Source organism: Bos taurus, chromosome 7, assembly GCF_002263795.3.
Source record: "Bos taurus isolate L1 Dominette 01449 registration number 42190680 breed Hereford chromosome 7, ARS-UCD2.0, whole genome shotgun sequence".
In the NCBI taxonomy this organism is placed as follows: Eukaryota; Metazoa; Chordata; class Mammalia; order Artiodactyla; family Bovidae; genus Bos; species Bos taurus.
In genome coordinates this window covers 51,918,380-51,945,291 of record NC_037334.1, presented here as the reverse complement: position 1 = coordinate 51,945,291, position 26,912 = coordinate 51,918,380, and the positions used below count along the sequence as shown (strand labels likewise).

General features: G+C 41.4%; 1 protein-coding gene across 6 annotated transcripts in view; it reads right to left on the bottom strand.

Moving 5' to 3' along the window:
* PCDHA13 (protocadherin alpha 13) overlaps positions 1-26,912 on the bottom strand; it is a 209,250-nt gene that overhangs the window by 159,064 nt on the left and 23,274 nt on the right. The window contains exons 1-2 of one of the 6 annotated variants that reach the window (XM_059888206.1): positions 7,160-10,026; positions 69-3,050 (exon numbers count right to left, since the gene is read on the bottom strand). The exons of 2 other annotated variants lie outside the window; for them this stretch is intronic. In XM_059888206.1, the coding sequence (XP_059744189.1) occupies positions 2,982-3,050; positions 7,160-9,550 (2,460 nt within the window). In that variant the 5' untranslated portion in view covers positions 9,551-10,026 and the 3' untranslated portion in view covers positions 69-2,981. Of the gene's footprint in view, positions 1-68; positions 3,051-7,159; positions 10,027-12,310; positions 15,238-22,325; positions 25,261-26,912 lie in introns of those variants that run through there. 3 more of the 6 variants (XM_059888204.1, XM_059888202.1, XM_015472247.3) reach the window with 3 other exon arrangements.

The window sequence follows — 26,912 nt, the reverse complement described above, 5'->3', positions numbered from 1 at the left end:
TTGCTTTATTATATAGTGTACCAAGATACTATTTTATATTTTTATTAGAAATTATATAACTTGTTTCCATAAGTGTGTTGCATGCCTATATCTATATAGTTCAATTTTTCCAAGCCTTAATATTTATGAATATTTTTTTAAAATCCCCAATATAGTTTATATTCTATCTTTTCATAATATATTTTAATTTCATTTTTGTTCATCTTTAGTACTTAGGCCAGTTTCCAGTTTTGAAGCTATGCTTGGGATTCTTCCTTCTTAGTATCTACTTAACAAGGAAAGTTCACTTGTGAATTCTGCTCTCATTTCAAACAGCAAATAGATTACTCGCATCTAGATTTTAGTGCCTCTCAAGAGTAAAAGTGTAAGTCAACTATACTCCAATATAAATTTTTTAAAAGTTTAATTGGTAGAGGAAAAATTATCAGTTTATGGTGCCACTGATGCTTCTATATATCTTTCTTTTCTTTCATATTCCTATAGCAAGCTAAGAAACATTTTTACCTAATGCTGTTATCCTTGATTATTGCAGTAGCTTCCTAGATTTTCTTTCCATCCAAACTTTTGAAATACGATGTTGACTCCTTTGCTTAAAATCTTTTGCTAGCTCCCAACTAACTTCTGAAGAATCCAAATTTCTTAATCTACTACTCAAAGTGACTTAGTCTAGTACTCAAAATTAAGAGATATTTTCATATCACTTTTTTGCCTTTATTTTATGTGAACCATATGTTTTCATCAAAATGGATTATTCCAAGTTTCCAGTCAACTGAGGCCTGTGGGTGTCTTCAAGTTTGCTTAATTTTCTCCTTCACAGAAGTGTTCAGGGGAAATTTACTCGTTTGAAAACACCATGACGCTTCCAAGTGTTCCTTTAAAAATGCAAACAAGGAATGATTTTCTTTCAACTGCAGCCCCACTTTTATACCTGTTTTAATATCTTCTTTTAACTTGTATGACTCATGTGTTTTTTATCTCAAGCTTTTCAAAGTCAGAGGCTGGGTGTTCATAATTCAGTGGTTTCTGGCATGTCATGGTCTTAGAATCCTCTAAAGATCTCTAAAGATCCTCTAAAGATCTATTAATGTTTAATGAAGATAAATAGCTATATTTTAAAAGTTATTCTATAACACTCTATATATAAGGCTTACTTCCTTAGTTAGTAGGACGTAAGTACTACTAATTTTTAAATCATCAATAAGACATATTGTGTATTTCTTTTTAAGGAAAAGGAAGCACTACTAATGGAAAAGAACAAAGATTTCAAACACATTCTCAGACTTCTGATTTGAAGCAATTTATAAGCATGGAAAAATACATCACTGTCCACACAAGATTGTCTAGACTTTCCCTAAGGAGGTTTTATCTAAATAACTTTCTAGATCCAAAAAGATTTTCTATACCCAGAGTGCTAATTGGACTTTCCAAAACCTGTAACAACTGACTTTTAGATGAATTTTTTATTCTACCCCAAAGAATTCAAAGCATTGAGACATTCTAGGTTAATCTGAAAATAACTTCACAAAAGACGATTTTTACATAAGAGTAATATGGAAGGTCATAATGACTTTCAAATATTTTAGTTTTTCCATTTCCAAATATGAACTCCTTGTACTTTTGAATAATAGTAATCAGATTTTCTTATGCACATAGTACTTGCCATAGTTTTATAAGCAATTTTATAAGTATTTACTTATTTGATACAAAAATTCTATGCAATAGAACTCATTCATCATTCATAGGATGTGAAACCAAGGAATTGAAATAACAGATGCTTTAATAAATGTTATATGAAGAAAAATTCATAGAGATGAAATTTTGATACAAGATGCTTCAGGGTTCACAGTATTTAATAACTGAGCTCTGGTGCCTTTCAGTTAAGAAATATTTAATAGCTAAAAGCTCTGCATTAATAAAATAGTGAAAAACATTAAAATACAGATATAGATTTTGACTCCCTCTTTGTGACAGGCATACTTCCAAATTGAAATTCAAATACCAATTAGAGAGTTGGAGGAACACAGAACTAAAATGATTGAAATTATGAGAGTTGTCAAGTAAATGGTAGGTGGTGGAAACAGTCTTTGTTTCTAATTAAGGGATTTTTAAAAAATAAACATTTAGGAGGAGAATTGAGTGATTAAAGTTATACCTGAGAATCAGATAAGCTTGGAATAGGAAATCTAAGAGTACCATCACTTTCACAAGGTTAAAACTCCATACTTGATTCAAGCAGTACAATAAAAATAAGCATATATAACAATACACAGCCATTTAAGTTGAAGACTAAAATTTAATTATTCCTTTTATGTCATGTACTTTTAATAACCAAATATAGGCAGTGATGGCATGGTAAGAAATATAAAATAAACTGCAAAATAACACTGATTTCAGATTACTTACAATTGATCAAAGGAAATAACATGAGATCACAAATTATTATATTGCTGACCATAACTGATAATAAGATGAAGAAATATGTTAATAACAAGTTATAAGAATTGAGAATACCAGAAACCCTTCATTCTGTTCCATTAAATTCCTCCATTTTCTCCAAAGGAAGATGCTCAAAATCTATGGCTGTCTGATTAACATCAAGGCAGGTCAAAGAGTTATAAGAAAAAATATTTTAAAAAGACAAGAAGAAGCAAAATAATGAAAAAATGAAATGGCAAACTAATAAACCTTCTTGGACTTTCAAAATTTTGCTCTATAACACTAAAAATCTTTACTTGAATTAATGGGTCCTAACATCTGCATTGGAGAAGGCAATGGCACCCCACTCCAGTACTCTTGCCTGGAAAATCCCATGGGCGGAGGAGCCTGGTAGGCTGCAGTCTATGGGGTCGCTAAGAGTCGGACATGACTGAGTGACTTCACTTTCACTTTTCACTTTCATGCATTGGAGAAGGAAATGGCAACCCACTCCAGCATTCTTGCCTGGAGAATCCCAGGGACGGGGGAGCCTGGTGGGCTGCCGTCTATGGGGTCGCACAGAGTCGGACACGACTGAAGTGACTTTGCAGCAGCAGCAGCAACATCTGCATATTCTATGTAATGAAAATTTATAAATTTATCAGTTGATCACCAAGAATGGCATTAATACACACTTCTTCTATTCAAAATATTTTTCTAAGTCATATAGAAAATAAAAATCAATGCAAAATATTTTCCCACACTACTCCAACTCATCTACAAAGGGCTGATAGTAGTTTATTCAATATTAATAATTAGAGTTAAGTAGATTTTTATCAGTCTAAAAGCAATTATTTACTATACTTACATCCTCAAAACATATTAAATGATTGACATGACAAAAATTATCTGATAGTAAAGTACATATCTTGAAACGGTAAAACGATCTATTTGATATTGTATTGAGAGGATATTGTATTGTGAGTTTTTTGTGTATTTTCTCCTTGGGGATTTTTTCTTTGTTTGGCTGAGTAGTTTGCAGAATCTTATTCCTCCTATTAGGGATTGACAAACTTGGGTCTCCAGTAGTGAAAGCACTGAGTTCTAAACATTGGACCTACAAGGAATAACCTGATAGTTCCTATTTTTATTATTCCTGTTTTGTATTACCTATTTTTATAACTTCTGGTCTATAATAAATATAGGATGAAAACATTTAAATTTTGAGAAGAAATTATTATTCTTTATAACTAAAGAGATACCAAGGGAACATTTCATGCAAGATGGGCTTGATAAAGGACAGAAATGGTATGGACCTAACAGAAGCAGAAGATATCAAGAAGAGGTGGCAAGAATACACAGAAGAACTGTACAAAAAAGATCTTCATGTCCCAGATAATCACGATGGTATGATCACTGACCTAGAGCCATACATCCTGGAATGTGAAGTCAAGTGGGCCTTAGAAAGCATCACTACAAACAAAGCTAGTGGAGGTGATGGAATTCCAGTTGAGCTATTCCAAATCCTGAAAGATGATACTGTGAAAGTGCTGCACTCAATATGCCAGCAAATTTGGAAAACTCAGCAGTGGCCACAGGACTGGAAAAGTTCAGTTTTCATTCCAATGCCAAAGAAAGGCAATGCCCAAGAATGCTCAAACTACCTTCTCACATGCTAATAAAGTAATGCTCAAAATTCTCCAAGCCAGGCTTCAGCAATATGTGAACCGTGAACTTCCTGAGGTTCAAGCTGGTTTTAGAAAAGGCAGAGGAACCAGAGATCAAATTGCCAACATCCGCTGGATCATCAAAAAAGCAAGAGAGTTCCAGAAAAACATCTACTTCTGCTTTATTAACTATGCCAAAGCCTTTGACTCTGTGGATCACAATAAACTGTGGAAAATTCTGAAAGAGATGGGAATACCAGACCACCTGACCTGCCTCTTGAGAAATCTGTATGCAGGTCAGGAAGCAACAGTTAGAACTGGACATGGAACAACAGACTGGTTCCAAATAGGACAAGGAGTCCGTCAAGGCTGTATATTGTCACCCTGCTTATTTAACTTATATGCAGGGTCCATCATGAGAAACGCTGGGCTGGAAGAAGCACAAGCTGGAATCAAGATTGCCGGGAGAAATATCAATAACCTCAGATATGCAGATGACACCACCCTTATGGCAGAAAGTGAAGAGGAACTACAAAGCCTCTTGATGAAAGTGAAAGAGGAGAGTGAAAAAGTTGGCTTAAAGCTCAACATTCAGAAAACGAAGATCATGGCGTCCAGTCCCATCACTTCATGGGAAATAGATGGGGAAACAGTGGAAACAGAGTCAGACTTTATTTTTCTGGGCTCCAAAATCACTGCAGATGGTGACTGCAGCCATGAAATTAAAAGACACTTACTCCTTGGAAGGAAAGTTATGTCCAACCTAGATAGCATATTGAAAAGCAGAGACATTTCTTTGCCAACAAAGGTCCATCTAGTCAAGGCGATAGTTTTTCCTGTGGTCATGTATGGATGTGAGAGTTGGACTGTGAAGAAGGCTGAGCACCGAAGAATTGATGCTTTTGAAGTGTGGTGTTGGAGAAGACTCTTGAGAGTCCCTTGGACTACAAGGAGATCCAACCAGTCCCTTCTGAAGGAGATCAGCCCTGGGATTTCTTTGGAAGGAATGATGCTAAAGCTGAAACTCCAGTACTTTGGCCACCTCACACAAAGAGTTGACTCATTGGAAAAGACTCTGATGCTGGGAGGGATTGGGGGCAGGAGGAGAAGGGGACGACAGAGGATGAGATGGCTGGACGGCATCACTGACTCAATGGACGTAAGTCTGAGTGAACTCCGGGAGTCGGTGATAGACGGGGAGGCCTGATGTACTGTGATTCATGGGGTCACAAAGAGTCAGACACGACTGAGCGACTGAACTGAACTGAACTGAACTGTTAACTAAAGTCAGATATGCAGACGACATTACTCTAATGACAGAAAGCGAAGAGGAACTAAAGAACCTCTTGATGAGGGTGAAAGTGGAGAGTGAAAAGGCTGGCTTGAAACTCAACATTCAAAAAACTAAGATCGTGGCATCCTGTTCCATCACTTCATGGCAAATAGCCATGTGGAAATAGTGACAGATTTTATTTTCTTGGGCTCCAAATTCACTGTGGATGGTGACTGCAGCCATTAAACTAAAAGACACTTGCTCCTTGGAAGGAAAGCTATTACAAAGCTAGACAGTGTCTTAAAAAGCAAAGATGTCACTTTGCCAACAAAGGTCCAGATAATCAAAGCTATGGTTTTCTCAGTAGTCACGTATGCATGTGAGAGTTGGACCATGAAGAAGGCTGAATGTGGAAGAATTGATGCTTTCAAATTGTGGTGCTAGAGAAAACTCTTGAGAACCCCTTAGACAGCAAGGAGATAAAACCAGTCAATCCTAAAGGAAATAAACCCTGAATATTCATTGGAAGGACTGATGTTGAAGCTCCAATATTTGGGCACCTGATGCGAAGAGCCAAAGAGCTGACTCATTAGAAAAGACCCTGATGCTGGGAAAGATTGAGGGCAAGAGGAGAAAGGGACAACAAAGTATGAGATGGCTGGATAGCATCACTGACTCAATGGACATGAGTTAGAGCAAACTCCCAGATATAATGAAGGACAGGGAAGCCTGGTGTGCTGCAGTTTATGAGGTTGCAGAGTTGCACATGACTTAGCAACTGAAAAACAACATAACTAAACTGCTTGATATACCAATAGAGAAACTCTATATAAATACAGGCTTCCCTGGTGGCTTACACAGTAAAGAATAACCCCAAATATGGGAGACCCGGGTTGAAAATAGTACATATAGAGTTGTAGATATATCTGTATATCTATATACCAACAGTAAGAAAGAGAAGAAAATGAAATGAAATGTATGGACTCTGATCTTAAGTGAGTAAATTAAAACTAATCACCAAAAAATACTTCAATATTATCAGAATATACCATGTGAAGGTTAAAAAGTACACACAATATGTAATTATGAAAATTAAATGCTATGTGGAGGAATACATATACACTGGATGTTCTGAGTGTTCATAAAGTGAGGTATTACAAAGGATAAAATCATATCCAATAAGAAATTCATCCAAGGAAAATTTTAATTTGACCAGAAATCTAACTTGGGGAAATAGTTAATAATGTCTGATAGCACTGAGAAATTGCAACTAAATTTACTATATGTATGTATATAAAATTATCATCTTTTACACCTTATGGGTGAAGAAGGCAATGGCACCCCACTCCAGTACTCTTGCCTGGAAAATCCCATGGACGGAGGAGCATGGTAGTCTGCAGTCCATGAGGTCACTAAGAGTTGGACACGACTGAGCGACTTCACTTTCACTTTTCACTTTCATGCATTGGAGAAGGAAATGGCAACCCACTCCAGCATTCTTGCCTGGAGAATCCCAGGGACCGGGGAGCCTGGTGGGCTGCCGTCTCTGGGGTCCCACAGAGTCGGACACGACTGAAGTGACTTAGCAGCAGCACACCTTATGGGGAATGTTATACAACAACTATTTCTCAATAAATCTGGGGAAACTAACGATTAATTGTAGATATTTATAAACCACAATAATGTTTGAATATAGAACTGTGAAATTGGCAATACATTTTAAAAAGAAAATATATGAAATAGTTTTAAAGTAAATTTGAAATTTCATTGTAAATAATTATAATATAAATGTAAATAGACTTACTTCCGTGCAATGATCAACATTTAAGTCTTGCTGCTTGCCTATGGCTTCAGCACCTGGGAATGGAGGCAGGCTGGGGCTGAAGGCCATGAGGTCGGTCTTGGGCGGCCCCTCCCCAGAGCACACCCTCTGTCGCCTCTCCTGCGAGTAAGACCAGCTCCCCATCGCGCTGGAGCACACCAGCCTGGGCTTCACGGGCCCGCACGCGCCCTCGCTGGGCGGCGCCGAGCACCGCAGCGCCGTGTACAGCAGCAGCGTGAGCACCAACAGGCTGGACACCGCGCAGATGGCGATGATCAGGTACACGTTCACATCCACTAACGCCGTCTCTGCGCCGGCTGCACCAGACAACGCCCGCGAAGAGGCCTTGGGCGCCTGGCCGCTGTCCTCCAGCGACAGCAGCACGGTGGCCGTGGCCGTCAGCGCCGGCTCGCCGTGGTCCTTCACCAGCACCAGCAGGCGCTGGCGCGGCGCGTCCGCCTCGTCCAGGGCGCGCGTCGTGCTGATCTCGCCGGTGTACAGCCCCACGCGGAACGGGCTGCGTGTGCCACCTGCCGCCAGCTGCAGCTCGTACGACAGCCACGCGTTGTAGCCCGAGTCAGAGTCCACCGCGCGCACCTTCGCCACCACGTGGCCCGCGCCCACGGACCTCGACACCACCTGGCTCACCGCGCTGGGTCCTCCGCCAGACCCGGGCGGGAGCAGCGCGGGCGCGTTGTCGTTCTCGTCCAGCACGAATACCTGCAGCGTCACGTTGCTGCCTAGGGGCGGCACGCCCGCGTCGCGCGCGCTCACCTGGAACTGCAGCAGCTCCAGCTCCTCGTGGTCCAGCGGCTGCAGCGCGTACACCTTGCCGCTCTCCGCGTGCACCGACACGTAGCTCGACAGCGCGCGCTCGCCCACGCGTCGCTCCACCAGCGAGTACGACACCAGCGCGTTCTCCTCAGCGTCCGCGTCTCGCGCCGACACGGTGAAGATGTGGCAGCCGGGCGGGTTGTTCTCCTTCACGAACACCGTGTACTCGGGCTGCGGGAACGCGGGCGCATTGTCGTTCACGTCGGCCACCTCCACGGACACGCTGGCCGTGGCCGACAACGAAGGCGAGCCCCCATCCCTCGCAGTCACTACTACTTCATAGTTCGCTACGCTCTCACGATCCAAGGCACTGTCCAGGACCAGCGAATAGTAATTCTTGAAGGTGGACACAAGCTTGAAGGGGACATGAGGCGTCAGAGAACAGGTCACCTGTCCATTTGCTCCAGAATCTCGGTCAGACACGTTAATCAAGGTGATGACTGTGCCTGGCTGAGCATTCTCTGAGATAGGAAGGGACAGGGAAGTGACTGTCAACACTGGAGGATTGTCATTAGCGTCCAAAACTTCCACAAGAACTGTACAGTGACCAGCCAAGGGTAGGTAACCTTTATCAGTCGCCTCTACTCGAATTTTGTAGGTTTTTCTTTCTTCAAAATCGATGTGTCCTGTAACTGTAATTTCCCCACTTACAGGGTCTATGTAGAACTTAAATTTTATATCAGGAGAAGCGTCACTAGAGAATGAATAAATAATATCCGCATTCAAGCCTTCGTCTAAATCTGAGGCGTTAAGTTTAATTACCAACGTTCCATTAGGGACATTTTCTGCTAATTTCACAGCATAGAGTGTTCTATCAAAAACTGGAGCGTTGTCATTGGCGTCCAGCACGTTGATGAGTAACTGAACGGTGCCAGTCAGCTCAGGTTTGCCTCTGTCAGTGGCCGTGAGCACTAAATGAAGTTCCGGAGATTCTTCCCTGTCTAAAGGTTTGCGTAATACAAGACTGAGAGGTTTTACCTGTTGGTCGGTGGTTGGTACCTCCAGAGAGAAATACTCACTGGAGCTCAGCCTGTAAGTCAACAGAGCGTTCTCCCCGATATCTGCGTCGGAGGCGCCCTCTAGTGGAAACCGAAAGTCAAGCGGCCTGGATTCAGCGATAAACAGATTCTTTTGTGTCCCCTGGAACACAGGAGGATTGTCGTTAATGTCCTTCACCTCCACCTCCACATGGAACACCTGCAGCGGCCGGTCCACGATCACCTCCAAGTGAATGCTGCACTCCGCGCTCCGCCCGCACAGCTCCTCTCGGTCGATTCGAGAATTCACAAACAAAATGCCATTCTGCAGATTTACCTCCAGAAGGTCCCCGCGGCCTTTGGACGCCACCCGGAACAGGCGCGGCACCAGCTCCTCCAGCTCCAGTCCCAGGTCCTGGGCGATTCGGCCCACGAAGGTGCCGTGTTTGGCTTCTTCCAAGACCGAGTAGCGGACCTGGCCACTTGCTGTCTTGCAGATCGAGAGAATTATAAAAAATAGCAATAGCTGCCGGTTCCCCAAGTCGCCTAGATTTGAGTACATCTCAAATTATTGGGATTTTCTTCCAATCAGTGTATCTTGTTCCAAAATTTAGAGGAATCTTCTTATCCCCTCTTTATTTTCATGATGTGTTCGCCATTGTTCAACCTCCGAATATTAAAACAGAGTGGAGACTCTTTCCAATGTGACTTAATTCTGTCTTGAATTGAGAGAATTTCACAGTAAAGAGCGACATCATGTGGCCCAAATAGTAAGTACGAATTAAAAAATCAGCTTTGTATTATTAGGACACGAGGTTTTATTTCAACCTCTGAATTTTTCTTTATTTTTCTTAAAGTGTAGGACCATATTTCTCATGCTTGCTTAAGGCCTTATTAGAAGATTTATGTGCCTAATATTTAATATGACCATAATTGTGGCTTCCTCATGCCTTGAAAATATGTTCTTTACAAAACGTTTAAAATTAGGATAAAAATATTAATGACAAATTGAATTATGTTAGCAATACTAAATTTTAAAATCCTTAGTTCACAGTTCAGAAAATTCAATTTTTCTGAAATAAAATTCAATTTATTTTAAGAAAATTCCTGGTCTCTCTAGGGACGCAGGATCTCAAGAATCTAATGGAAGAAAAACTTAGAAAGGTTGTTTGTTTGGGGAAGCAAGGAATATAAGGAAATAATCCACATTCTTTTCTTAAGAAAGCAGACTTTAATCAAGCTTGTGGTGTTTTATCCTTTTTACTTCCACTTAATAGAGTGAGGTGTTTTTTTAAAAAAAATATTTCACCCCTATGTTCCCAATGCAAGTAAAATAATTAACATCTGTATTCTAATGCTTTCCAAGTTTTACCTGTGCCTAAATGGGTTTTAAATATTATTGCTGTCCTGAATTATTGCAATAGCTTCTTATTGTTTCATCTTGTCACAACTCCTTTATCCTTCTCTTAATCCTGGCAGTCATCTTAGTGAAAAACACCTTTTATTCCTATTGATTCACATTTTTTATAGCTTTCAAATAATGAGAGGTGAGTCAAAATTTCTTAGTGAAGTACTCAAATTACCCAAGAAATTTTTCTCACATTATTTTTCCTGCTTTATCGCATACTCTTTCCTATGGGAATCATATGTTTTAACCAAAACAGACTATTCTCTATGTCCAGGCACATTTGGGATTTTGTATGTACTCATTTCTTTAAGTTCCTCTGTTCCCAAGAATACCTATTATACTCAGTATTCTCTCAAAGGAAACTTTTCCATTTACAAACCGCTAAAAATATCATACCTCTTGAAGGGCTTCTTCAAAAAGAAAAATAGGCATTTATTTCTGTTCAATCCACTCAGAGTGATTTACATTTCTTGTACCTGTTATAATATTCAGCCTTCTAAGATGATCATATTTATGTATGACAGGTATCTTTATTTTTCTACCAACTTCTTGAAGCCAGGGCCTGGGTCTTGTTAACTCAATGATTCTTGTCACAGCATCATTTTCAAAACTTACAAAAATTAACACTACTATCCATTTCTTGCATGTAGAGAAATGGTGAATACTTTAAATCATAATACAGAATGAATAATGAAAGCATTAAATTAGAAGAAATAAACTCTCCATGAAAAGGAGCCCACCAAATAAAAGTCAAACATAAATACAGGGTTTTCAGTGTCTAAGAACTCAGTGCACATTTTACATGAATTTACTTGGTCAAGTTCCACATTCTATTAAATTATTGTCAAATATTTGGATCCCTGATAAGCTGAGCAATAACATGGGTATCATATGGTAGTTGAAAGAGTGTGAAATTTCCCCATTCACTTTTTCATCCCAATCAGAAGTATTCTGGGCCTCACTGGAGGCTCAAAGGTAAAGAATCTGCCTGCTAAAGCAGGAGACATGGGTTCAATCCCTGATTCAGGAAGATCCCACATGCCCAGAGCAATTAAGCCCATGAACCACTACTATTGAGCCTGTGCACTAGAGTCCAGGAGCTGCAAATACCGAGCCCACCAGCTCTAGAACCTGTGATCTGCAACAAGAGAAACCTCTACAATGAGAAGCCCATGCTCCACAGCTAGAGAGTCACCCTTGCTCCCAAAAACTAGAGAAAAACCCACACAGTAATGAAGATCCAGCAAGGCAATAAATAAATAAAATTTTTAAAAGAAGGATATTAGTTATCAGGATAACTATTATTATGTACTTTGTCTCTAAATAGTTTAAAAGGCCAACAGTAAATGAGCACTACAGACTCTTGGACTCTTGGAATCACCAGGCCCAAAAAGGGATATAGATTTAAGATATGATGAAGACAGTCATTAAACAAAGTGGATAATCAAAAGTGTTGGCTAAACAGAAGCATCAAAGAAGAGAGATAGAAGGAAAGGAAGGAAGGAGGAAGCTGAAAGATAAAACTATAATAAAGTGATGTTGAAATAATATATCAATTAAAATGAGTGTGAAATAACTCTCCTGAAGTTCAAATGCAAAGTAATCAAAGTCTACAATATTAATAAGGAAAAATACTACCAATGCATTTTTTAATGTATCACAAATGGTTATCTAAGGAAATTTTGAGTTTTGAGACAAAAATCTTGACATGTAGAATGATGTTTTAATAATGTCTGATTCCACTCTACTCAAGTTTAAAAAACCAGAGATTATAATAATTAACGAAGAAGAAAAGATGTATATAATGCAAAATTACTCAATTGGTTGAAATAGGAAAATTTAAACATAAACCCAAGGAAAATAATCAAAACAGTTTTTAAAAATCAACTGTTAATTATGAAAACTCAGACTTACTTTGAAAAGACAGTCATCCTTTAAATCCTGATGCTCGCCCATATCCGCCACTACTGGACAGGCTGGTAGGCTGGGACTGAAGGCCATGAGGTCGGTCTTGGGCGGCCCCTCCCCAGAGCACACCCTCTGCTGCTTCTGCTGAGAGTAAGACCAGCTCCCCACCGCGCTGGAGCACACCAGCCTGGGCTTCACGGGCCCGCACGCGCCCTCGGTGGGCGGCGCCGAGCACCGCAGCGCCGTGTACAGCAGCAGTGTAAGCACCAACAGGCTGGACACCGCGCAGATGGCGATGATCAGGTACACATTCACATCCACTAACGCCGTTTCTGTGCCAGCTTCACCAGACAACCCCCGCGAAGAGGCCTTGGGCGCCTGGCCGCTGTCCTCCAGCGACAGCAGCACGGTGGCCGTGGCCGTCAGCGCCGGCTCGCCGTGGTCCTTCACCAGCACCAGCAGGCGCTGGCGCGGCGCGTCCGCCTCGTCCAGGGCGCGCGTCGTGCTGATCTCGCCGGTGTACAGCCCCACGCGGAACGGGCTGCTCGCGCCACCCGCCGCCGGCTGCAGCTCGTACGACAGCCACGCGTTGTAGCCCGAGTCAGAGTCCACCGCGCGCACCTTTGCCACCACGTGGCCCGCGCCCACGGACCTCGACACCACCTGGCTCACCGCGCTGGGTCCTCTGCCAGACCCGGGCGGCAGCAGTGCAGGCGCGTTGTCGTTCTCGTCCAGCACGAACACCTGCAGCGTTACGTTGCTGCCCAGGGGCGGCACGCCCGCGTCGCACGCGCTCACCTGGAACTGCAGCAGCTCCAGCTCCTCGTGGTCCAGCGGTTGCAGCGCGTACACCTTGCCGCTCTCCGCGTGCACCGACACGTAGCTCGACAGCGCGCGCTCGCCCACGCGTCGCTCCACCAGCGAGTACGACACCAGCGCGTTCTCCTGAGCGTCCGCGTCTCGCGCCGACACGGTGAAGATGTGGCAGCCAGGCGGGTTGTTCTCCTTCACAAACACCGTGTACTCGGGCTGCGCGAATGCGGGCGCGTTGTCGTTCACGTCGGCCACCTCCACGGACATGCTGGCCGTGGCCGACAGCGAAGGCGAGCCCCGGTCCCTTGCGGTCACAACCACTTCATAGTTAGCCACCTTTTCTCGGTCCAAGATGCTATCCAGCACTAGTGAATAGTAATTCTTGAAGGTGGACACAAGTTTGAAGGGAACATAGGGCGTCAGAGAGCAGGTCACCTGCCCATTGGGACCTGAGTCCAGATCGGACACGCTAATTAGGGCTATGACAGTACCTAATTGAGCATCCTCTCGGACGGGCAAGGATAAGGAAGTCAACGCAATCTGAGGGACGTTATCATTTTTATCCAAGACTTTCACTAAAACGGTGCAATGACCAGCCATGGGAGGGTGGCCTTTGTCCGTCGCTTCAATACGGATTTTGTATAAATTCATATTTTCAAAATCTAAGTTCCCTTGAATAACTATTTCTCCAGTATTCGCATCTATTCTAAACTGGTTACTAACAGTGGCTGGAACAAGATTATTAAAAGAATATGATATTTCCCCATTCGCTCCTTCATCCCTATCAGAAGCATTCACTCGGATAACTATTGTTCCGTTATCTGAGTTTTCAAAGATTTTTACTTCGTATTCAGATTGTCCAAAACTGGGAGCATTGTCATTCACATCCAGTACGGTAATCAGCAGCTGAACAGTGCCAGTGAGCTCAGGTTTGCCTTGGTCAGTGGCCATGAGGAGTAAGTTATGTTCGGGCACTTCCTCTCTGTCCAAGGATTTCCTTAACACGAGCCCAATTTGTGTACTGTCATCACTGTTTGTTTTCACATCCAGTGCGAAATTTTCGTTGGAAGTGAGTCTGTAGGTTAAAATAGAATTTGACCCCACATCTGCATCCGATGCGCCCTCTAGTGGAAACAAAGAATCTGGCAGCCTAGATTCGGAAATCAACACTCTTTGTTCCTTTACCGGGAACACAGGCGGGTTGTCGTTAATGTCCTTCACCTCCACCTCCACATGGAAAACCTGCAGCGGCCGGTCCACGATCACCTCCAGGTGGATGCTGCACTCTGCGCTCCGTCCGCACAGCTCTTCCCGGTCGATCCGAGAATTCACAAACAAAATGCCATTCTGCAGATTTACCTCCAGAAGGTCCCCGCGGCCTTTGGATGCCACCCGAAACAGGCGGGGAACCAGTTCCGCCAGCTCCAGTCCCAGGTCCTGGGCAATGCGACCCACGAAGGTGCCGTGTTTGGCCTCCTCCGGGACCGAGTAGTGGACCTGGCCGCTCCCTGCTTCCCAGGCTGCAAGAAGCAGAAGCGAGAGCATCAAACACCGGGATCTCAGTCGACCTTCAGATGTAATAACCATTTCAAATACTTGCTGGTTTATTTCCATCAGGAAATCTTGTCTAGGCATTAAGATGAAATATTGTATGATCCCGAGTCTGTTAATTCCATTCTTCTGCGACTGCCATCATTCAGCACTCTTGGAAGGATGCAATAATGGGAGGAATGGACTTGAATAACAGCTCGTGTATTCATGGTAGACAGCGACATCATGCGGCTCCAAAGGGTAAGAAATGAATTCATGCTATATATATTATACATATATATGTCTTTTGCCTTACTTTTATAGTAAATCTCCTCATGTTTATAAATATCTCATTTGCCTTATTAGTTTAGAGTAAGAGTTCAGAATACTCAGAGTGAAACAACTTTCCTTCTAGTAATGTAAAAACTGTATCAACCAGTTTAGAAAGTTTAAGTGGGAATTAGAAGTGCAAATTATCCTCCATGTTTTGTGTAGAGAACATGTGCATATATTTCTGTCACAAGATATGCTATTATATTTTGCTCTGATAAAAGAATGTAATTTTAAAGTAAAAAATTTTACCCAAATTTTAAAGACCTTATACATGATCAAAGTTCGTTCTTTCTTTGTTCAATGAACATCAACTGCTCCTAATAATGTTTCTTTTATTTAATAATGGAGGATGAAAATTTGGGAACATAATCTTTACAGCATTTCTTAATTTCTCTACAGCTTCCATTAGGTCTCCCCCTCAAAACGTTTTCCTTTGCATACTTCTCCATCACTGCAAAATCTTGTGGAATTTCTACCTATTGTGCTTTGCTGCTTTGATCCTTCAGCTGCTCCTAAATGACCTTATCCTTTTCTTTCGACTTCAAGCTCTTACATGATTTCATTAAAATGTTCTTATCCACTTCCAACATTTCAAGCAAGACTTTTATTGAAGGTATTCCCCAATTCACATCTTCCTTCCTCTTTTCAATGGTTGTGATAATCATTTTTACCTATACATGCTGATAACTCCCAGAAAATAATTTTATTACAATTTAAAGGTTATGAAGATAAATTAATAATACTCCTCAAATTCAAACCCTTAAATTCACCTTTTATTTAATGGCATTAACATTTTACATGTCACCTCTGTGGATTTTTTTTTTAATTACTCCATGTCCCCTACTTGTCCTATTCAAAGTTGTAATATAGCCCATCTGTCTTTTCACATACCACCATATTTATCTTCATGGGTACAGCTTTTATTGGATTGCACTAAACAAATAAATTCCAAGATGTTAGAATCACTTCTATGTGACCTGAGATGTGATCACAAGCCAACATTTCTGGTGTTATTTTTAACTATTTTCCAATATGATCTCTATTTTGCAGACAACATAGATCACTTACTTGCCTTCTTCCTCAATACAATCTTTGTTCAATTTTTAAAAATTATCTACACCTTTACCTGTAAAAAATGCTCCACTCATATCAAAGTCATACCAAAATGTCAATTTTACTATGAATTCATCCTTACTGTCATCAACTGTAGATAATTAAACTCTTTCTCTAAATGATACAATGAAAGTCATAAAAAGATTTTTCAAATAAACACACACCAACACTCACCCTTCTCCAGAATTCTGATATACTTGTATAATCCTCACAGACAACTGTAATACAAAGTATCCCCAACATGAGAACACCTTACATAAATTACATAACATATCCTATATCTAATATTTATACTGATAAGTAGTAGTTCTTATCACTGACTTTCTATTACAATTATTTTTAGTAAGTAAAGAGTTCATTTGCTAACCAATACTAAGCCCCCCAAGCAAAAGATTCCTTTGCTTACAGGAAGATAAGCCTTGACAAAATCTATATTGCCATATAGTCTTGTTAGTTGAAAGTTTTCTATAGTGGTTAAGGTATTTCATAAATTGCTGCCCTAAATGAAGAGTCTCTTTGAATACCAACATCTAACATAGTTAAAGTATCAACTTTCTCTTTCTATTGAAGTTCCTAGCAATTTCCATAAGGTTGCTAATATAATCTGATTAATTGGAAGAGTAGCAATAATTCTATTTATTGGCTCCAGGTAGAAAATTATACAATGTTACTGAAATAATATATGCAAAATAAGTTAATTTGGAAAAGGGAAATACTGGTCTCCTCATAAGAAATATCTTATATTTTTGTTCAGTTATTAACTCAAATAGTTCATCTAGTCAAGGAAAAAGATTATGTACAGAAAAAAAGAAGTTTATTAACAGCTTCCTCCCCAGCAAAGAAAAATTTTAGTTATAAATCAAAGAGTTTATATTTCAAAACTCAATTAACTTGATTTTTAAAAAGCTGACAACTGGTAACTACAAATTCACACAATGATGAGAATGCCTTCTCCATTTATAGGACTTCCCAAAAGTAATGAGGTATTAGAAATGTTTAAATAATATGTTATAAATATATTTAAGAATTAAATATATGTGAGAATATATAGAAATAGAAAAAGCAATAAAAAGGGAAATTGGCATTTTGTCATATGAAACGTGGAATATTTATTACTGCCTAAGCCCATACTGTTTTTTCAAAAAGTGTAGAAAAATAGTTCTCTGTATTTGATATGAAGAGCACTATTGCCTATATCAGATAAAATGTATGGCTCTGTTGTAAAAAAATATATTAGTAAACAATAAAGTCAAGAGGGATGTTTATATCATACAGTAGTTTTTAATCTAAAAACAAAAGGCAACAATAAAAGCAAATGTCTTCTAACTAAAAAAGAAAAGTTAAGATTTTCCCAGCTGTGGGAATTCACAATTATTTCTCACCAATATAATAATTTGTGAATTGAAAAATAAAAAATAAGAGCATAATTAATCATTCCTCCATTTAACATTGGTGTTGGGAATTATGATACAGCTGCAAAATGGGACAACATGGACTAGAAAAAAGAGTGAAAAATCTCCTTAAGTAATAGACAAACTATATTAAATGAATGAGGAAAGGAAAATCAATACAAACATTATGTTTTAAAGTGGAAGAAAAGAGTTTATTTGTATATAAAAAATTCTCTAGGAGAATAACCAAGAAATTAGAACATTTGAAATATTTGAGCAGGTATATGGTGGAGAGTTCTGACAAAACGTGGTCCACTGGAGAAGGGAATGGCAAACCACTTCAGTATTCTTGCCTTGAGAACCCCATGAACAGTATGAAAAGGCAAAAAAAATGACACTGAAAGATGAACTCCCCAGGTCGGTAGGTGCCCAAAACACTACTGGAGAAGAGTGGAGAAATAACTCCAGAAAAAATGAAGAGATGGAGCCAAAGCAAAAACAATGCCCAGTGGTGGATGTGACTGGTAATAGAAGTAAAGTCCGATCCTGTAAGGTACAATATTGCATAGGAACCTGGAATGTTAGGTCCATGAATGAAGGTAAATTGGAAGTGATCAAACAGGAGATGGCTAGAGTGAACACTGACATTTTAGGAATCAGTGAACTAAAATGGACTGGAATGGGCGAATTTAACTCAAATGACCATTATATCTACTACTTTGGGCAAGAATCCCTTAGAAGAAATGGAGTAGCCCTCATAATCAACAAGAGAGTCAGAAATACAATACTTGGGTGCAACTTCAAAAACGACCAAATGATCTCTGTTCATTTCCAAGGCAAACCATTCAATATCACAGTAATCCAAGTCTATGTCCCAACCAGTAATGCTGAAGAAGCTGAAGTTGATTGGTTCTATGAAGACCTACAAGACCTTCTAGAATTAACACACAAAAAGATGCCCTTTTCATCATAGGGGACTGGAATGCAAAAGAGGTCAAGAGATACCTAGAGTAACAGGCAAATTTGGCCTTGGAGTACAAAATGAAGAACGGCAAAAGCTAACAAAAGAGTTTTTCCAAGAGAACACACTGGTCATAGCAAACACCCTCTTCCAACAACACAAGAGAAGACTTTACTCATGGACATCACCAGATGGTCAATACCGAAATCAGATTGATTATATTCTTTGCAGCCAAAGATGAGGAAGCTCTATACAGTCAGCAAAAACAAGGCCAGGAGCTGACTGTAGCTCAGATCATGAACTCCTTATCGCAAAATTCAGACTTAAATTGAAGAAAGTAAGGAAAACCACTAGACCATTCAGGTATGACCTAAATCAAATCCTTTACAATTATACAGTAGAAGTGACATATGGATTCAAGGGATTAGATCTGATAGAGTGCCTGAAGAACTATGGATTGTTCTTGTACAGGCTCATGTACAGGAGGCAGTGATCAAGACCATCCTGAAGAAAAAGAAATGCAAAAAGGAAAAATGATTGTCTGAGGAGGCCTTACAAATAGCTCAGAAAAGAAGAGAAACTGAAGGTAAAGGAGAAAAGGAATGATAAAAGCAGCTGAATGCAGAGTTCCAAAGAACAGCAAGGAGAGATAAGAAAGCCTTCCTCAATGATCAATGCAAAGAAATAGAGGAAAACAATAGAAAGGGAAAGACTAGAAATCTTTTCAGGAAAAAGAGATACCAAGGGAACATTTTATGCAAACATGGGCACAATAAAGGACAGAAATGGTATGGATCTAACAGAAAGAAAAAGATATTAAGAGGTGGCAAGAATATACAGAAGAACTAAACAAAAAAGATCTTCATGACCCAGATAACCACACTGGTGTGATCATTGGACTAGAGCCAGACATCCGGGAATGTGAAATCAAGTGGGCTTTGGGAAGCATCACTATGAACAAAGCTAGTGGAGGTGATGGAATTTCAGTTGAGCTATTTCAAATCCTAAAAGATGATGCTGAGAAAGTGCTGCACTCAATATGCCAGCAAATTTGGAAAACTCAGCAGTGGCCAAAGGATTGGAAAAGGTCGGTTTTCATTCCAATCCCAAAGAAAGTCAATGCCAAAAAATGTTCAGACTACTGCCCAATTGCACTCATCTCACACACTAGCAAAGTAATACGCAAAATTCTCCAAGCCAGGCTTCAACAGTTATGTGATCTGTAAACAATGGAAACAATGAGAGACTTTATTTTGGGGGGGGGGCTCCAAAATCACTGCAGATGGTAACTACAGCCATGAAATGAAAAGACACTTGCTCCCTGGAAGAAAAGCTATGACCAACAAAGACAGCATATTAAAAAGCAGAAACATTACTTTGCCAACAAGTTAAAGCTATGGTTTTTCCAGTAGTCATGTATGGATGTGAGAGTTGGACTATAAAGAAAGCTGAGCACTGAAGAATTGATGCTTGTGAACTATGGTGTTGGAGAACACTCTTGAGAGTCCCTTGGACTGCAAGGAGATCCAACAAGTCCATCCTAAAGGAAATCAGTCCTGAATATACATTGGAAGGACTGATGTTGAAGCTGAAACTCCAATACTTTGGCTACCTGATGAGAAGAACTGACTCATTGGAAAAGACCCTGATGCTGGGAAAGATTGAAGGCAGGAGGAGAAGGGGAAGACAGAGGATGAGATGGTTGGATGGCCTCACCAACTCTATGGACATGAGTTTGAGTGGACTCCAGGAGTTGGTGATGGACAGGGAGGCCTGGCGTGCTGTAATCTATGGGGTTGCAAAGAGTCAGACACAACTGAGTGACTGAATTGAACTGAACTGATTAAGTGGCTTGATGTTGGAGGTGGAATGGACACATTTAAAACATTTTAAATCATGAAATATATTTTATAATAAAAATGAATAAAATTAAGCCACTAGAGCTAAAAATTTTAAATTATAAATATCAAACTCACCATGAATATGCCAAGGCTAACATTTAACAAGACTTAAAAGAGTCATTCAATGCACAAATATTACTAGAAACACTAATTCAATTTGTGTACTGTCACCCTGCTTATTTAACTTATATGCAGAGTACATCATGAGAAACACTGGGCTGGAAGAAGCACATGCTGGAATCAAGATTGCCGGGAGAAATATCAATAACCTCAGATATGCAGATGATACCACCCTTATGGCAGAAAGTGAAGAGGAACTCAAAAGCCTCTTGATGAAAGTGTAAGAGGAGAGTGAAAAAGTTGGCTTAAAACTCAATATTCAAAAAACGAAGATTATGGCATCTGGTCCCATCACTTCATGGCAAATAGATGGGGAAACAGTGGAAACAGTGTCAGACTTTATTTTGGGGGGCTCCAAAATCACTGCAGATGGTGACTGCAGCCATGAAATTAAAAGACGCTTACTCCTTGGAAGGAAAGTTATGACCAACCTAGATAGCATATTGAAAAGCAGAGACATTACTTTGCCAACAAAGGTCCATCTAGTCAAGGCTATGGTTTTTCCAGTGGTCATGTATGGATATGAGAGTTGGACTGTGAAGAAAGCTGAGCACTGAAGAATTGATGCTTTTGAACTGTGGTGTTGGAAAAGACTCTTGAGAGTCCCTTGGACTGCAAGGAGATCCAGCCAGTCCATTCTAAAGGAGATCAGCCCTGGGTGTTCCTTGGAAGGACTGATGCTAAAGCTGAAACTCCAGTACTTTGGCCACCTCATGCAAAGAGTTGACTCATTGGAAAAGACTCTGATGCTGGGAGGGGTTGGAGACAGGAGGAAAAGGGGACGACAGAGGATGAGATGGCTGGATGGCATCACCGACTCAATGGACGTGAGTCTGAGTGAACTCCGGGAGTTGGTGATGGACAGGGAGGCCTGGCATGCTGCGATTCATGGGGTCACAAAGAGTCAGACATGACTGAGCGACTGAACTGAACTGAATGAAATTTCTCAAATAGGGGCTTCCCTGGTGTTCTAGTGGTTAAGAACCTGCCCTGGAGTAAGTAAGCCTGTGGGCCATGACTACTGAACCCACGCTAAACAGCTCTCTAGTCGCAACTACTAAGGTTGGCACATCCTAAAGCCCGTGCTCCGCAACAAGAGAAGCCATAGCAGTGAGAAGCCTGCGCACCACAACTAGAAGGTAGCACTCTCAGAAACTAGAGAAAGGCCAAGGGCAGCAAAGAAGACCCACCACAAACGAACAAAATCAAGCAAACCAACAAAACCAAATAATGGATAGTCAGTGGAGGAAAAAAGAGCAAGTTGACACGACATGTTACAATATTTCTATGTAGTTACAATACTGGACGTTGACAATAAATGAAAACACCAAGAATGTATCTTACAAGTATCTTCCTATAACACTTATTAAAATTTGAAAATTGAAATGTTCACTAAAAATTTAATTATGGAAACATTTTCTATGGTGAACTGAAAACCAGTTCATTAACTCAAGCCTTTAAACCTCATAAAAAGGGCATTGTTACTGAAATAAACAATATAGTGCAAAGCAGTTGTCTTCAACAAAGTAAATTTTAATCATAACTGTAAGTATAGAGAAATTAATTAGTACCAAGAGAATTTATACCTAAAAGGATACAATAACTACTTATAAAGCCATACTTTAAAAATGAAAAGAGAAGATAAAGGATATTAAATATTTAATATTAAATACATAACGAAAATCTGGAGAAGGCAATGGCAACCCACTCCAGTACTCTCGCCTGGAGAATCCCAGGGACGGGGGATTCTGGTGGGCTGCCGTCTATGGGGTCGCACAGAGTCGGACACGACTGAAGCGACTTAGCAGTAGCAGCAGCAGCACATAATGAAAATTTTCTATAAGGTTTTTGAGACTCACTGTGTCCGTAGAGATAGGACCCTGAGGCAGGCTAGGACTGAAGGCCATGAGGTCGGTCTTGGGCGGCCCCTCCCCAGAGCACACCCTCTGTCGCCTCTCCTGCGAGTAAGACCAGCTCTCCACTGCGTTGGAGCACACCAGCCTGGGCTTCCCGGGTCCACACGCGCCCTCGCTAGGCGGCGCCGAGCACCGCAGCGCCGTGTACAGCAGTAGCGTGAGCACCAACAGGCTGGATACCGCGCAGATGGCGATGATCAGATACACGTTCACATCCACTAACGCCGTCTCTGCGCCAGCTGCACCAGACAACGCCCGCGAAGAGGCCTTGGGCGCCTGGCCGCTGTCCTCCAGCGACAGCAGCACGGTGGCCGTGGCCGTCAGCGCCGGCTCGCCGTGGTCCTTCACCAGCACCAGCAGGCGCTGGCGCGGCGCGTCCGCCTCGTCCAGGGCACGCGTCGTGCTGATCTCGCCAGTGTATAGCCCCACGCGGAATGGGCTGCTTGCGCCACCCCCCGCCGGCTGCAGCTCGTACGACAGCCACGCGTTGTAGCCCGAGTCCGCGTCCACCGCGCGCACCTTCGCCACCACGTGGCCCGCGCCCACCGACCGCGCCACCACCTGGCTCACCGCGCTGGGTCCTCTGCCTGACCCGGGCGGCAGCAGTGCAGGCGCGTTGTCGTTCTCGTCCAGCACGAACACCTGCAGCGTCACGTTGCTGCCCAGGGGCGGCACGCCCGCGTCGCGCGCGCTCACCTGGAACTGCAGCAGCTCCAGCTCCTCGTGGTCCAGCGGCTGCAGCGCATACACCTTGCCGCTCTCCGCGTGCACCGACACGTAGCTCGACAGCGCGCGTTCGCCCACGCGTCGTTCCACCAACGAGTAGGACACCAGCGCGTTCTCCTGCGCGTCCGCGTCTCGCGCCGACACGGTGAAGATGTGGCAGCCAGGCGGGTTGTTCTCCTTCACGAATACGGTGTACTCTGGCTGCGTGAACGCGGGTGCATTGTCGTTCACGTCGGCTACCTCCACGGACACGCTGGTCGTGGTGGACAAGGCAGGCGAGCCCCCATCTCTCGCAGTCAGCACCACATCATAGTTCGCCAGGCGCTCACGATCCAAGTCGCTGTCCAGCACCAATGAATAGTAATTTTTGAAAGTGGACACCAGCTTAAAAGGAACATCAGGCGTCACAGAGCAGGTGATCTGTCCGTTGGCACCAGAGTCGAGGTCTGATAGACTGATCAGGGCAATGACAGTGCCCAGTGGAGCGTCCTCTTGCACAGGCAGAGATAGGGAGGTTATGACCATCTCTGGGATATTATCATTTTCATCCAGCAATTTCACTATTACTTTGCAGTGTCCAGTTAATGGGAATGAACTTTTATCAACAGCATCAATATTAATTTCATATAAATTACAGTCTTCGTAATCCAGTTTTCCTGTAACTATTATTTCCCCACTATTAGAATTGATCGCAAATTTAGATTTTACATTGTCAAGAACAAGGTTGTTAAAGAGATACATTATTTCCTTATTAATACCCTCATCTGCATCTGAGGCGTTCAGTTTAATAACAAGTGTCCCATTCGGTGCATTTTCCAGTAATCTGACATTATAAACTGATTTATCAAATTCTGGAGCATTATCATTCGCATCCAAAACATTGATCAATAACTGAACTGTACCTGTTAGTTCAGGTTTTCCTCCATCAATTGCAATCAGCAATAAACGATGTTCTTGCATTTCTTCCCTATCTACTAGTTTCTTCAAAACTAGTTCTAAAAAGTTTGTTTCCTCTTCGTTTGTTTTAACATCCAAGTCAAAATACTCATTTGCTTGTAACTTGTATCTCAATTCTGCGTTTCTTCCGATATCCATATCAGACGCGCCCTCTAGCGGAAACCGGGAATCCGCTCTTCTTGACTCTAGTATAAATAGTGTTTGTTCTTGTCGCAAGAACCTTGGCGGGTTGTCGTTAATGTCCTTCACCTCCACCTCCACATGGAACACCTGCAGTGGCCGGTCCACGATCACCTCCAGGTGGATGCTGCATTCCGCTCTCCGCCCGCACAGCTCCTCCCGGTCGATCCGAGAATTCACAAACAAAATGCCATTCTGCAGATTTACCTCCAGAAGGTCTCTGCGGCCTTTGGATGCAATCCGGAAGAGGCGAGGCACCAGCTCTGCCAGCTCCAGTCCCAGGTCCTGGGCGATGCGGCCCACGAAGGTGCCGTGTTTGGCCTCCTCGGAAACAGAGTATTGGACCTGGCCACTCCCCGACTCCCAGGCTACGAGGAGCAGAAGCGATAGCAGCAGACGCTGAGATCCTGGACTTTTTCTCTGAGAATATACCATCGCAAATTTGTATCAACTTTCAAATACCTATTGCACTACCATATAGCTCTTGGAAATTTAATTCCCAATTTTATACAATTTTGTATTTGCTCACCTTTTATGCTTCAGCAGCAGAGTGAAAAAATGGAGTGGCTCTTTTCCTTTCTCAGGAAAATAAACTCTCTGTATTCCTTTGTTGTTTAAAAAAAGAAAAACACTAAACTTGCGGTTTCCAGCGCCATCATGTGGAGGAAAGGGGAGTTATTTTACTTTGTTATGCTTTATTTACATTACATTCGTTAAATATTTCCCAGTTTCAACGTCTCATTATATTCCTTATCTCTAATCAAATATATAATTAAATTTTTAATAAAATGTATCAAATTTAAGTAAAATACTGCAGGATCAATACTACTCAAGTTGTGACACCCAATCTTTACTAGAATGATTTGTATTGGCCTATTCTGTATATTTAGGGTTTGTATAGTTCCTAATGGACTTTAAAAGTTTTAGATTTTTTATATCTTTCTGTATTTAAATATTACTTACTAAAATTACCTATTTTTTTCTCTACTATTTTGATGGGATGTTTGTATATTAGTCTTTATATCACTCATAAAACAAGTTTATATTCCTATTTGCAATATTTAATATTGGCTTTTGTAATGTTATTTTCAAAGTAACAAGCTATGTGAATAGAATTCGTATCTGCATTCCATTTGGAAGTCTGATTTTCAAATTGATGAAAATTTATTGATTTCCTTTTTCTTTATATTACCTACTTACTTTTAGTGTTAACTCAAAAACTGTAATGTGGACATGACACTATTTGCAACTTAATACATCTAGCACAGGACAGCATACAGACAAGCATTTCTTCAAGTTGCTATTACTGATAAATCAGATTGATATAAATTGTGAAAGCACATATATTTTCTTTTATGTAGCAAATCAAAATCCTAATGTTGTTTGTGAGATATATTATTCTATAAAATATTTGAGTTCCAGTAAAAATTGAAACATGGAAAGAAATCACATTATTAACAAGTTAACTCTGTTAATTTCATCTCATTCTACTGCTCCATTTTATTTGCTACACGGACTTGGACTTCACTTAATAAATATGGCCAATATAAAACAAACCTACTTTTCCTCTTAAAAAAGTTTAACATTCTACTTAAGTATATACTCCCTCAGTTCAGTTCAGTCGCTCAGTTGTGTCCAACTCTTTGCGACCCCATGAATCACAGCACATCAGGCCTCCCTGTCCACTACCAACTCCCAGAGTTCACCCAAACTCATGTCCATTGAGTCGATGATGCCATCCAGCCATCTCATCCTCTGTCGTCCCCTTCTCTTCCTGCCCCCGATCCCTCCTAGCATCAGGGGCTTTTCCAATGAGTCAACTCTTTGCATGAGGTGGCCAGAGTACTGGAGTTTCAGCTTCAGCATCAGTCCTTCCAATGAACACCCAGGACTGATCTTTAGGATGGACTGGTTGGATCTCCTTGCAGTCCAAGGGACTCTCAAGAGTCTTCTCCAACACCACAGTTCAAAAGCATCAATTCTTCGGCGCTCAGCTTTCTTCACAGTCCAACTCTAACATCCACACATGACCACTGGAAAAACCATAGCCTTGACTAGACCTTGAAAAGCCCGGACCTTTGTTGGCCAAGTAATGTCTCTGCTTTTTAATATGCTGTCTAGGTTGGCCATAACTTTCCTTCCAAGGAGTAAGCGTCTTTTAATTTCATGGAGGCAATCACAATTTGCAGTGATTTTGGAGCCCAGAAAAATAAAGTCTGACACTGTTTCCACTGTTTCCCCATCTATTTCCCATGAAGTGATGGGACTGGATGCCATGATCTTCGTTTTCTGAATGTTGAGTTTTAAGCCAACTTTTTCACTCTCCTCTTTCACTGTCATCAAGAGGCTCTTTAGTTCCTCCTCACTTTCTGCCATAAAAGTGGTGTCATCTGCATATCTGATATTATTGATATTTCTCCCAGCAATCTTAATTCCAGCTTGTGCTTCTTCCAGCCCAGCGTTTCTCATGATGTATTCTGCATATAAGTTAAATAAGCAAGGTGACAACATATAGCCTTGATGTACTCCTTTTCCTATTTGGAACCAGTCTGTTGTTCCATCCAGTTCTAACTGTTGCTTCCTGACCTGCATATCGGTTTCTCAAGAGGCAAGTCAGGTGGTCTGGTATTCCCATCTCTTTCAGAATTTTCCACAGTTTATTGTGAT